This window comes from Ascidiella aspersa, chromosome 7 (genome assembly GCF_963924565.1).
Source record: "Ascidiella aspersa chromosome 7, kaAscAspe10.2, whole genome shotgun sequence".
In the NCBI taxonomy this organism is placed as follows: Eukaryota; Metazoa; Chordata; class Ascidiacea; order Phlebobranchia; family Ascidiidae; genus Ascidiella; species Ascidiella aspersa.
The window spans coordinates 26713615-26727505 of record NC_139453.1 but is presented as its reverse complement, the minus strand read 5'-3'; the positions used below and the strand labels follow the sequence as shown (position 1 = coordinate 26727505).

The 13891-nt window shown below is 38.3% G+C and overlaps 1 protein-coding gene across 2 annotated transcripts; it reads left to right on the top strand.

Moving 5' to 3' along the window:
- Positions 1-1395: 1395 nt before the first annotated feature.
- On the top strand, positions 1396-12469 carry LOC146138728 (uncharacterized). Of its 2 annotated transcripts, none has more exons than XM_083393432.1 (5): positions 1396-1546; positions 6402-6521; positions 9170-9266; positions 9877-10152; positions 10559-12469. In XM_083393432.1, exons 1-5 carry the CDS (start codon positions 1454-1456, stop codon positions 10879-10881), a joined length of 909 nt encoding a protein of 302 aa, XP_083249558.1. In that variant the 5' UTR covers positions 1396-1453; the 3' UTR covers positions 10882-12469. The 2 variants fall into 2 exon arrangements, with proteins under 2 accessions (XP_083249558.1, XP_083249557.1); XM_083393431.1 differs by having other exon boundaries at positions 9167-9266.
- The last annotated feature ends 1422 nt before the right edge of the window (positions 12470-13891 follow it).

The window sequence follows — 13891 nt, the reverse complement described above, 5'->3', positions numbered from 1 at the left end:
TTAGTGATACGCAGTTTATCGACTTTAATCAACTACTAGGTAGCTTAACATTAAAATTCAAAACGCCTTGCGATTTGATGTCGCTTTAGGCTGCATTTTTAAAGCTAACGAAAAACAAATGCTGTACCGACAATGTTTTATCGTATGCTAGAAGTTCACCAAGCTTAGATAAAGCTGGAGAAAACCGGTTAAACGACTGACGGCTGTGTTGATAAATTTACACAAATTCGTGTTACGTAAATGCGTTAGCCAGCATTAGCCTGTCTGACCCTTGTTTGGCCCAACCAGTCAGGAAAGAGACAAAGCAATAGCCTATGCTCAAGTAGGTTTAAATGCACGAGAAAGGGAATCATAAATTGCCTTGTACCGTTTAGAGTTGAGACATTTATTTTATTTGTGAAACAGTTATTGCACTAGGTAATAAAGAATATGACTAGGACCTAAAACAGTTGAAAATTAAAATTGTCCATTGTTATGATTTTGTTTGTTCACGGATAGTCCCTGCTGGGTTAATGATTGTATAGATTTCTAGGCACTGTGTTTGTATAATTGCCATCGTAGGGACCTACTTGAATAGAATGACGTACATTTCGGAGAAAGGGCAATTTTAAGCACATGAGGATACTTGAAAACCCTAAGATAGCTTTTCCAGTTACCCGGCCTTTCATTTAGCCACAATTGGCAGTCAAAATATCAGTTTTATTGTAGTTCATGTTATAGTGACTGCAACTTGGACGTCAAACTTTTCGTTTTGTTTAGCCAGCTATAAAGTTTCATGGTCGTACTTAACAGTGGTAAAAAGTTGGGGCCTTCGACTTAACTATTGTCTAGTCTTGTTAGTTAGACTTAGAGCGTTAAATGTATTTTTTTGGTATGACAAACGACCTAATTAGGCTAGTCAACTTAACCTAATGATAGGTCAACTGTTACCAAGGTAATGAGTTCTCCAAGTCAGCACGTTTGCGGCAACAATCTGAATTGTTACCTCACAATGCGTAAACAACGCATCCTGTGAAAAGCAACTAAGGACTGTGTTCATGACAAATAGCAGTGGCCAATCGAATTGACGCATACCAGCTGTTGCAATAACCAACAGTGAAAAGAAAGCACGTTTTGCACAAACATAATGGGTTGAAAACATGACTGGCTTGCTGCATAGTAAAACAATGTTTCAAACCAAATACAATTACTTGTTTATAGGCTATTATGTGTTTGTTTTATATTTAGCTTAATTGTACTAAGCTGAGTTTATAACAATAAAATCATATAACTAGTTTATATAATTTAACCAGAACTCGATTTGTATGTAAAACCAACGTCATGGGCTGGCCTGTTTTCAGCTATAATTAGATCTATTAAAACCGTACTCTTTATGAAAATGTGTTCTGCAGATTTTGTTAGGTTTTATTGTTAATTATTTTCTTTTTGCTTTGCCCCGCTATACTAACACCAAATGGAGGACTGCCCGCCCCCCTATTCACTGTATGCCGACAAGTCAAACGATCAGGGTTCACCCACAGCTCCAACGGCCCCCAGCGCGATCGAGGTGGGTAACAATAGACCGAAAGTTGCGTAACAAAGGCTGGACTCGCAGCAGCGATCTAAATATAGCGAAATTTGTTGTTCGTTTCCAGAGTGTGGTTTGGACGAGGTTTATTGTAAATAATAGACAGGCTTATAAAATTACAGGTCACTGGACCATTTTATCACTTACTATGGGCCTGTGGACGCTGTGGTTTTTAATCTACTTTTCATTACTCTACGGCGTAATTGTTGAGCGGTTGATTTGAGCAATATAGTAAAATACGTATTTTATTTTATGGGTTTAGTGTTTTTGGAATAGTTTAATTTAAACTTTTTCGCATCAGCCTGCGAATTATTTCATTGTGTTCTTTTATCAATGTTCATCGTTCAACAAAAATGCAGTACTGGAATAAATTTTGAAGAGATACTGTTTTGATAACACAGCCTTGTCATTCTTCAGCAAGGTTTTTACCACTACATCTACAAACATTGGCGTTATAAATTTATTTACACCCCACGCCAATATTTTTCGTCTTTGCGTTTGCTGACAGCTAATAGCATTGTGTGTCGACAAACCCTTAACTGCGTCACAGAGTCATGTGAGCGCGGTTGGGACAAATAGACGCGATAAAAAGAGCGGTAAATTCCTCTGAAGGTGCATGAATAAAAATAGGTACTTTTCGGTCGGGAAAATTGAAACGCTAGTGTAAAAAACAAGTGTCTACTCTGACTCTCAGAGTATCACTTCGCACCTGCTGGGCCCTTTCGGTTAACTTTCAGGAAGCCGTTGCACTTTTTACAGCGAATTTTTGATTTGGCCAATTAAAAGATGTTGAAATGCGCAATTTTTTATAAGTGATTTCGTATAAATCACTTTTGCGTCATGTTTTACATACTAGATTACCAGACACACATTTTAACATTTTGACGGTTTGTTATTAGGACACGGGTTCTTTTTTTAACGCGGGCCTCTTAAACAATTAGTTTGGTTCGCATAACCCAGGGTCGGCATGCAATTTTTTAGATAAGACGTCATAAATTGACGTCATAAAACAAGTAGACTTAAGAAACCTGCTGCTTCTAGTCCAGCAAATGTAAAACTTATACTAAAGGAGAAGGCGCCGTTTATTTTTAGGTGATACACCAAGATTTTACGTAGGTATTCATGAACCCCTAAAACTAGTCCACGTTCCCCAAGGGGCCCATGGACCCCAGTTTAAGAACCCATGCATTAGAGTTTAACTTCATTTGTTCTTTGTGTCAATTGTTTTGCCACAATGCCCTTTTTGTGGGCCCTGAAATTCGTTCTCAGTAGAAGTTAATCGTGCATTCATCATCGAAAATCTGGCCCTTGTCTTTGTCGATTAATTAATTGAGTAATTGTACACGTAACAAAGGCAGGCCGTGGCGTAGCGCTCAGTTGGGAAGTGACGTCTTGTGCTTCCTTGTCAACTATTCAAGACTGCCAATAAACGTGCGCTTGCTGTCAAGGCATTTCTGCGTAATATTTGCATCCATGTGCTTTACATGCATTGGGAGGTCCAAAAGGCCCGATGGATTTCGCAAGGCCGTTGGTGAACATCAGTGACTTTAGGTGGTTAATTCTTTTAAGAGTCAATAAAACTCGTTAAAATACCGAGTAAAACCAGTATCAAACATTTTTTAAAGAAATTATGAAGATTCATTCGAATTAGGGAACTGACGATGTAATGTATAGGCGACATAAATATTCATTTATAAGATGTCTGAAAAGGCTACCCCGGTCGTTCACAACCTGCATGCCGTTTCTAAGGTTCTACGTGTGTAATTCGAAAATCGCAAAATCTTTAACCTTTTTTCTTCAATTACTTATCCACACATGTGTAATTTTGTTGTAAGGCAGGGGACAGCATTAAAGCAGAATTAACAGCAAACAAACGCAACAAGGAACCAATAAGCCGTTCTTAAGGTTCTAGGAGAGATATTTAAGATTTAAAAGTTGCTTTATAGATGAAGCCTCGTGAATATTTTGCCCATGTGTACGATTATTGTAAATTAAAAAACGCATTCATACATTCTTCGCAGTTCGTAAATATAGTTTTAATTCTATTTGCTGCCCCAGTTCAGTAAAACACTTTGCGAAAATGCCAGGATGGTTGCCGCACACTCTTTTTTTGGGGGGGATAGCTCAAAGCGTTGGGAAATACTGGGCTACATGACAGACAACGGCTGTCCTTCATAATCCTTGATAATATTTGCACACGCTTACCAGTTTCACAAATAGAAGATACAATCATCGTTAAGTTCAAAGGGTGATTTTTATGACCCCTGCCGGGTGTATTTACATAAAAATCGCCCCTGACCCATTGTATGTCTGCAGATGCCAATATTTTACGCCGTATTCATAACAACGGCCTTGTCTCTTTTTTAATTTGAGCGAATTTTTATTAGGAGATTTAGGACTTTGCCTAGGTAACCATCTGTCGGGCGATATTTTTTCTTTACTTTTATTAAATTGATTATTGTTATTTAATATATTTATGAATCCTCAGGCGTCGTAAAAATGCCCGGCGGGCAGAATAAAATCAGTTAATGTTTGCACACCGTTGGTAATTCTTGAATAACTCTAATAGAACCTGTTTATGCGTTCGTCGGAAATCGTATGGACAGGCTTACCATCTGCGGCAGGGATTCTTAACCTTTTTTGTATGTTTTACCCTCTGAACAAAAATGAATATCAAATTTACCCCCAATATCTAAAGTGGTGCTCATTTATTAAAAAAAAACCGAAAGTAACAAATTACTCAGTTAAAGTCAGTGTGACGGCTGCCCTTGCTTTTTTGGCAACGAGTTAAATTGCAATGTCTGGGAAATTAGTGAAAATCCACAACGAATATCAGATTTAACATGAAGTCGGTTTCGTGCTTTATATTTGATGGTTAGCAATGCAGAGAAGCCGCTTCGCAAAAGTTAGTTAAAGAAAATGAAACCAGAATATTCAGAACTTGAAAAAGTATCCTTGGATTTACCCCCCTAAAACTAGTAAATTTACCCCAGGCTAAGAAAGGCTGATCTGCGGGGATAAAAGATAAAAAAGGCAAGCTGCCCTGTAATGTGGTTTACCAGTTGTAATAAATACAAAACGTTTTAAAGTTATTAAGTTAAAAATTGTAAACTGCCAAAGGTTTGAATAAAAAGGCCCCAATACTAAAAAGGAAAATATAGTTTTAAAAAACCAGCGTGTCAATCGCGTTAGATAGGATACGCTTTATGCAGCCAAGCATATTATTTTATCATCAAGAACAAACATTTTTCAAATGCATTATTCAGTTAAAAACTATGTCACGTTAAGGATTTTACAAGAAAATGAACAGATTTAAAATACAGCGTTTGATTAAACGTAATTGAACACACATTGCGGGCCGGATAAGCTAATAAAAGTGTTGTGACCACAGCGTACAGTGTACCTAATTATATGCGAATAAAAGCGTAAGGAAGCCCTGTACCGAAGTGTGTTAATGTTTATTTTGCGTTTTACCGCAATATTTCACAATTGTCATTCAACGTCACTGTCTTCCTGGGAAGTAAGGAAACACACTGAAAGCCTAAAAGCCTATTCGGCCCCCAGATGTATTCACTGCCACCCACTCACTGAAGCTCATTATCGCAACCCACGGACTGAAAACCGCTGCGTTGGAAGCAGTTGTACTTTCTTTACAAGTTCGATTTCCGCCCGACTGGCATTGAGATACCCGCCCTTTACGGTGTTGGTAATTGTGATACCCGCCCTTTACGGTGTTGGTAATTGGGGTTTGGCTTTTTTGACTTGGGTAAAATCGTGATAGATGTGGGATCTTAGGCCCTAAATTCACATTGTGTTGCTTTTAGCGTCGTGATGTTTCTTTGGCACACGAATTTGCATGCAAATAACATTCTAAACCAGTGGTTCTTAACCGGGGTGCCGCTGCACCCTGGGGTATCTTTTCTAACGCCCAAGGGTGCCGAGAGATGTGTGAGAATCTTTAGGAATCCAATTCTTGCCCAATTCCTACAACTTTATGTGTAAGATTAGAGTTAAATAAATCCAATTAAACTTCCTTAGTTGTGTAGAGTTGATGTGTGTTATTCCAGTTTCGTTGATTGTGGCATTCTAGTGAAATAACAACGGAAAATTTTATATGGGTGCCGCAATCTATTTATTATTGGGCTGCCGCAAGCCATAAAAGGTTAAGAACCACTGTGCAATAAAATCCACAAGTAGACCAAATATCATTATTTTAAACCAGTGATAAGCTGTGGGTAATTACCCAATCCCCGAACACCACAGGGATAATTTGGGAATTTTTGGTGGTAATCTATATGAGAAGCCATCTTTAAAAGTAGTATCCCGCCTTTGGTTAATTTTCATTTTGTGCATCATTATATACGGTCTATTATCTTGTTGTTTATTCAACATTTAAAAGTGCGGGTCAGTTAACTTTTATAACTAAAAAGTGCTATGGAAATTCCTTTAAGTTCTTGTTAGATAAAGTATTCCCCAAAGGCCAGGAATCACAGATATTTTACGATGGAACATTAGTCATGTTACGTTTAAAGGGGTAGGGTTAGTCATGTTACTTTTAAAGGGGTCCAAGGTTGGAAACAAGGTAATAATTAATTCATACCATAGCATGTGTTGCGTTAAGTATATCAGTAGCTGTTTAACCCAGGTCATTAGGTCTTTTACTAAGGGATTTTCTCTGATAAACAGTTAAAAATGGTTGGATGTGGTGACGTCTAATAAATTGTTGCGGAACTTAGTCGATATATCAATTTTTTGATTAGTGTATATCAGGGCTTAAGATTATTATATTAGTGTTACAAAAAGTATTGACACATATGTCCCTTGTCTTTTCCAGATCTATCCCGACCTCTCGAGTCAGTTCTTCCTGCCCACCGACCAACCGTACAGAGAGGAACACACGGCCGGTGCCACCTCTCCTGTGAATACAAACGCCCAGACAAACTTCCCGACAAACGTGAGACTCTTGTGTATTTGTCATCTTTATAAAAAATTCAAATTCTAATTAGAGGAATCATGTGGCACTATGTAAAAACAAATTGTATTGAATTCTCGATGAGCCTTTGCACAACCGTGCTTAATCAGGTCAAATACTTTGACTTCATTAGGTCAAAGGCTTTGAAAGCTTATCGAGAATTCAATACAATTTTTCTTTACATAGTGCCACCTGATTCCTGTATGTATTTCTAGTTTGGCTGGTGGTTTAACTCAAATTAAAACGCTCATTGTTATATCTTTTTGGTTGTTTTTTAGACGAAAGCTTTAACCAGCCTTAGTTGTACTTTTAGGAACGGGTTTTGCAACATTTTGTACTGACTGGCCAAATGTGTGTGCCACGATTAGTCCATGGGTCAAACGCATTTTTATCGACTATAACTAGTTTTACCTTAAACCAAAGTGTTGACGACGTAAAGTGTATTGTTCAAGTGTTCACTAGTCAGTACAGATCAAACAGAGAATATTGGGTAAACTTATATTAAAGAAAATGCTCACCCACGTCTGTAAAACTAATGCCAATCATACAGCCACATCTTAAAGCCATTTTAAAATAGAAAAAAGATTTGGATAAGCGGTTACCATATTTCGTTTAAACTTAAAATAACCATTTATCTGCTTGTCAAGGTATTTGTGTTTAAACTAAAATCCGCCTTGAGACACTTTGATACTCCACAGGTTGCACACGCCTGGTTTATAGGACAGAGTTTTTAAACTGTCGTATGCGAAACTTTGACTTCGCATGTTTATAAACGCATTGATGTTTCACACTGATCCGAGGGGGTTATAACGCATTTATACAGAAGTCGAAGACATGGATATTTTTATTGTATCTGAGGAAAATTTATCTGATCACGCACCTGTATGCAATATAACAAGTCAGCGTACATTACGTTGCTTTTTGTGTTTTAGCACTTTGTGATTTTTCATTACAGCTTCGATGTACACCTTGTTACATTTGGCAAACTTGGTTTCGCAGAATAAAAGTTTACATAGTGATGTCAATGCGTAGTACATGTGCGATTTTAATCTGCGAAAAACGATGTTTGCCAAATGTAACAAGGTGTACAATGCGTATATCAAAGTTGAAATGAAAAATTACGAAGTGTTGAGGCCACAATAAGAATAAAAATACTAGGAGGAAGTCTTTTAGCCAAGTTAGTATAGATTACCATATGCAAATATTAATTACCAAGCGACTAGCGTAAGCTATCCCACTCATTCATTGAGTGACATTTTGGCATGACGTCATCTTATTGGTTTGTATCGATTTACTTCCGTCACTTGGCAATAGATAAAGTGATGCTAGACAGGCCAACCTAACGCAAAACGCCATCGGTTATCTTCCTTTTCGTTGATAAGCCTAAATTTTAAAAATGGACAGTTACTTGTTGAGCCTTTCAAAAGCAGCAAAACACTAAAAATGCCGTACGAACTGTAAACTTTTTAATTTTCTCCTCAAAAACTTGATTGGTTATCTTTCTTTTCGTTGATAAGCCTAAATTTTAAAAATTGACAGTTACTTGTTGAGCCTTTCAAAAGCAGCAAAACACTAAAAATGCCGTACGAACTGTAAACTTTTTAATTTTCTCCTCAAAAACTTGATTGGTTATCTTTCTTTTCATTGATAACCTAAATTTTAAAAATTTACAGTTACTTGTTGAGCCTTTTAAAAGCAGCAAAACACTAAAAATGCCGTACGAACAGTAAACTTTTTAATTTTCTACCTGAAAAGTTGTTAAGTTTTTGGTCTATGAACACGATAGATAACTTTAATGAAAACGACACCAAAAGGTATATTGTTATATGCACTCTAGAATTGACACTTTCTTAACCTTTTTTCAACCACGTCCCATCAGGTAATTGGCTTCAGATATTATATAATTATCATACAAAAAGCAATTGGATATTTTTCAGTTACATATCAGTGAGACAACTAAAAAATAGTAAAGTTCATTGTCATATACCCAAAGCGCGAGAACTAGAGTTAATTTGGTTGAATTGGCTAAACTGTAGTTTGAATAGGCCCGGTATACCTACGATGATATGTGTATTTCTAATGGACAGAAAACATGCTAGGGTACACAGAGACAGATATTGTGCTAAAAATGTCGACAAAACGGGCAAAAACAAAACCAGAAAAAAAGATTCTCGCCAACTTAGTTTTCATGTGCACAACTTACCCAAGTGTCCAACCCATGTGCACAACTTACAATTATACCGTATTGTCCTGACTAAACATAGTCCAAATTGGTGGTAAAAAGTGGTAATTATAGTGAAAAAAACCTAGAAACTATTAATAATTAGTAGCGAAGGTCACAAATTGCAAAACCATGAACTATTTGTTTTTCAGTTACTAAGATTATAACTATATACACGTGTAGTTTTAATGTAAAGTATAGGTCATAGGACATCATAAAAAACGAATGAACACCAAACGAGACCATTTGAATCACTGCAAAAAATTTACATATTGAAGTAGAGCTCGCGTTCCATTAACAATGGCTTGTCGCCGCCCTAGGGGGGCGCGCCGCCCCGGTTAGGAACCACTATTTTAAAGCGACCTCCTGTAGTTATATGACCTTGACGTAACCTTATTGTATTCAGCAGAGCACAGGAGTGGTCCAAATCAACCTCCCGAGGAACCCGGTCTCTACTGCAATTGTGCCGCTCAGGACGAAATGCGGGAACTTTGATGTTTCAATCAGTAAGTTAGCCGTTTAAAAACAAATGATGGAAAAGTTACAAACTGTTTCCGTGTAATAGAGTGTAAACGTCTCGGCTAACTTTTAAAGAATTTAAACTAAGATAAGTGTACAAAAAAGAAACCTATTTTAAACTTTTTTTTTGTTAATTCCTTAATATTCACATATATCCTTTTGCCTGAATATCAAAGACCATACAGAAGCAGGTAGCATTTTAAACAAAATGAATAAAGAATTATTCGAAACTTTCAAAATGCTACCTATAGGCTTACTTCTGTATAGGCTTTGATAATATTCGTACCACATCTTTTGCCTGAGGTCTGCACATAAATCCATAATTCACATTACGGGCCGAAAAAGCGCCTTTGTTGAATTTTATCAAATTATGCTAAATATTGAAGGACCCGAGCCTAAACAGACGTTTACAAAACCAAAATTCCGTTTCATTCGAAGTATATCCGCTGTTACAAAGTGTATACATTACGTACATTCTATACTGTCGCGTAACTATTCCACTTGTCAAGTTACTGTAAGAAACGTTTTAGGCATACCAGGGTCCACAAATTTCTGCTTACAAACCCAAGTTATAAATGATCTCTTTTGAAATTTTAGCCGATTCCAACGACATCGAAAAAATCCCGGCCTTCTCAAAGTGCTACGGCGAACTGCAAGACGGCGTTCTCCGTGTTGCCACCTCTCGATCGACTATCAAGCGGACCGGGCGCAACATCGCCCTCTCGGGGCGGTACGTCGCGCTCGAGAAAAAGCGCATGGTGGTGCTACAGGGCAACGACGGCATGTACGCGCTGCGCTTCTCGTCAGATTACGACGTCTGGCAGTGGCTCAACGTGTTTTCGCAACACTGCTTCGTGGCTCCCATGATGGAAGGTAAATAGACCTTCAAAATTACAAATATACGTTTATTCCGACTCGCATGATCCTAATTAGTTAAAGGTACTTTTTCATAATGGTTACTGCGTAAAGAATTACATGGCCTCCTGCCTGTTAGCCTATACTCGAGCACTTTGCCTATCCGAACAATATGCAATTTTTTGTCTGTCTTCAAAATTACAAATATACGTTAATTCCGCCTCGTCTGAGCCTAATTAGTTCAAGGTAATTTTTTATAAAGGCTACTGCGTAAAGAATTACATGGCCTCCTGACTGTTAGCCTATACTCGAGCACTTTGCCTATCCGAACAATATGCAATTTTTTGTCTGTCTTCAAAATTACAAATATACGTTAATTCCGACTCGTTTGAGCCTAATTAGTTCAAGGTAATTTTTCATAAAGGCTACTGCGAGAAGTACTGCAAGGGATCCAAGAAGTACGTCGAGTACTTTGCCCGGCTCACATCCGACGGTATCCTGACCTGGTTCACAAACCACAACGACGGTCAAAAGTTGGCTGCTATCCAGGCCCGGGGCGAGGCCTTCGCGTCGCCAAGCAACTGCCCAGACGTGGTAGCGGTCAAGCTCAAGGTCAAACAGAAGGAGTACAAGTTCAGGTTCGCCGACCCGCGCAGCGCCGCCCTGTGGATGGCCGCCCTGCAGTGGCACTCGCACAGAAAGCCCTACAGGCACGCACCCACCACTATCAAGAACAAGGCCAAGTAAACTGGGAGCTGCTGTCACACGTTTGACGTTATATACAGTTGCTTTAAGTTTTGGGGACGATTTTGGGCCAAGACACCAGCTATAGGCCTGGCCGTAAAGCACTGGACACAAATTCAACCGCCAAAAAGTTCTTCATAGTGTTTTTTTTTCACGTCAGAATGTTTGATTAGAATTTGAAGGATAATTTTAAAGAGACACCAGTCAGGCTTGGCCCTGGTCATAAGCAGTGGAACTAAGACACGAATTCAACCACAAAAAAGTCCTTTAAGGTGGATTTATTTCACGCCAGGATATCTGATTACAAGTTTAATGTTGATTTTGGGCCAACGAGTTGGGTACGACTTGTCCCTAAGCACGAAAAGTACTGGCACAATGTAGGTGTCTAAACGTCCTTTTAAAGTTGCCTTTTAACCCTCACACTTACTTTATACAACTTCAAGATTAAACTGTTTTCTCTGTGATTTTTGGAAAAACATGAATGACCACCGAAAGGTCCTTTTAAAGAGGCGTTTTAACTAGGTCGCTTTAAGTTTAGAATTAAACTGTCGTCCAAACGGAATTGCTTGTTCGTTTGGGAAATATTTCCTGCATGTCAGTGTCTGACACTTACAGTTTTTCATGCTACCGGCTCACACAATATTGGTTTAAAATTGTCACAAACGTGCAACAGGATAAAAAAGACTTTATATTGTTGTTTGTTTTTTTACTTGTGCAAACTAGGGATAAATGACGGATACGACTTCATTAAGTTTGTTTAAAACATGCGTAACCTTGTTTCATAAAATCATCACAGTTCTGATTGGAGTGTATTCAAAGGTCAAGTTTTCAAAATAACTAAAATTAAAGACATGCAAAAGGTCTATGTTAAGTGCATTGTTTAGCCACAATTTGCTTAACGTTTAACAACGAAATTATTTTGCCTGTATCTGCCCTATAATAGGACATTTGCCCTTTAATCAGTCTGGCAAAGGGCATTGCTTCGACTACGATAAATAAAGGCTTTTTTTACAGCGGTTGTATGAAAGGTAGAAATTATACGAGTGATCAGACGCAAAAAAATAGAACGATTAAACGAGACGGACTCTGTAATTTTGAATGCCTTCAAGTAAAATTGCATCACCCTGATTGGCTGAATCTGTTCCGCTTGGTTGCGATAACTGTATATCCCTGCATTTACCGAAACCCCTTAACCTGAAATGATTTCTTAAGTTTGACATTAAAGAGACTTAATTAATGACTCTTCTGGTGATTTTTGTGTTTATGCAGCATGTAATTATTTGATACAAATTATTACTCTTCTCCACCCTATTAGACAAAATCTTCATTCCTGTACTGCTGTTTAGCTGGCTTCATGTATCAACTTTATACTTTGTTTATGTATCTCGATGGAGTAATTACTTTGTAAACTAGTTCTGTACTGTTGCAATACTTTCTTCCTGTTTTCCACTTCGCCAATCTTCTATTTACTGTTGCTTTTCCTTCTGGAGTTTTTGGCATTTTCTTTGTGTCCTCCATCTTTGCTTTAAAATTGTTTACACTTGTTTATTTTTTGTACAGAGGCGTTTGTCAATAAACGAATACTATCTGATCGCTGTGCATACACACAGGTCGTCTAGTCTGCATTTCATGGCACTTCACGTCGAGATCTCGGGTGTGCAGCACCGAATTTTGAAGTGTGAATGCAGTTATGTTTCTTGCACATCTTTGGTTGAAAATCCTTACACAATTTACCTTTGTTTTGATATTGAAGTGCGCAGTATACCAACTTAGGTGTGGACACACATTTAATTAGGAAAAATATCGGGTGTGCAGTGTGCACCTGCCACAGAATGCAGGCTGGCAGGTCTCAAGTTTTTCATATAAGATATGGTATGCCAAGTTTGCAATACAAGTATTTCAAGTTGATAGTTGTGAGTGTATTTGAAACACCATGCAATAAACCAGGGGTTATCAAACTGGGGTACGACAGAGAAATTTCGTGGTTACAAAGCAGGTTCATTTTACCTGAACTGCCACGATTTTGCAAGAGTGAATAAAACAAAGTGGTTGTTGACGTTTAAGTGACGTGCGAGAACTAAGTGCATAGTCTAACCCAGTGTTTCTCAACCTTTTTCACCCTGGGGCGCACTCGTAAACTTTTCAAAACGCGGCGGCGCACCTGACGAGCGAGTCGACTCCTAACTTTGTTTGGATATTTTGTTTTTTGCTTGCAGTTGTTATTACATCAGGCTCCTAATTTTATTATCTATAAAGAAGCCGGGCAGAGTCGGTTAAAAATAACCCGACTCCAACTCTCGAGTTTGACTCGGACCAAATGTGCAATTTTGTCAAATTCTGAGTCCGGCTGCCACTTTACAGCCTTTATTCAACCAAGTACTCAACTAAATTAAAGTGGATTTTCAACTATCCCCTCATAGGGGTGTCATATATCTCATCCACCCACAAACGGTTGCTGGAAAATATCCACCATATGCTCTTCCGCGTTTTCACTTTGCAGTTGGCGGCATTATCAGTTTTAAAACTGTTACTGCGCACGTCGAACTCGGGACCTGGGGGCTCAGGCTGTCCGATTTTAGCAAAACAAATCGACTACGGTACGAGTCCCAAATCTGACTACGACTCCACAGCCCTGCTTTAAAATACGATGTGCTTAATAAGACAGACCTAAATAAAAAGAAAAAAAATTAAAATAGGCCTTTTATGTTGTAAATTATAAAAACACACGGTATGTTAGTTAGAGCTCGATGGAAACACAGAATAAGGCCCGAAAGCAACAACATCTAACTCGGAATAAATCCAAAATTTAACGGAATAATACCTATAAATGGACAAAATAACGCCCAAAACAGTAAAAGCAGGGTGTGGCCTGGGACGGTTAAGGGGCATCTTCTTGGCATCGGCCGTTTTGGTGTCGACGTTTGGGTGCCCTAGTTTAAAATGCCGTTAGGGCCCCGCTGTTTTGGCACTGCATTCATTAGTTGCCTCTGTTTGGGGTTAGGCGCGAGTAATG

Excerpts from the sequence above, each read along its gene's own strand:
- LOC146138728 (XM_083393431.1), top strand. The coding sequence starts at position 1,454 with ATGGAGGACTGCCCGCCCCCCTATTCACTGTATGCCGACAAGTCAAAC. Across the intron at positions 9,267-9,876 it reads GAACTTTGATGTTTCAATCA|CCGATTCCAACGACATCGAA; the intron begins GTAAGTTAGCCG and ends TTGAAATTTTAG. Across the intron at positions 10,153-10,558 it reads CGTGGCTCCCATGATGGAAG|GCTACTGCGAGAAGTACTGC; the intron begins GTAAATAGACCT and ends TTTTTCATAAAG.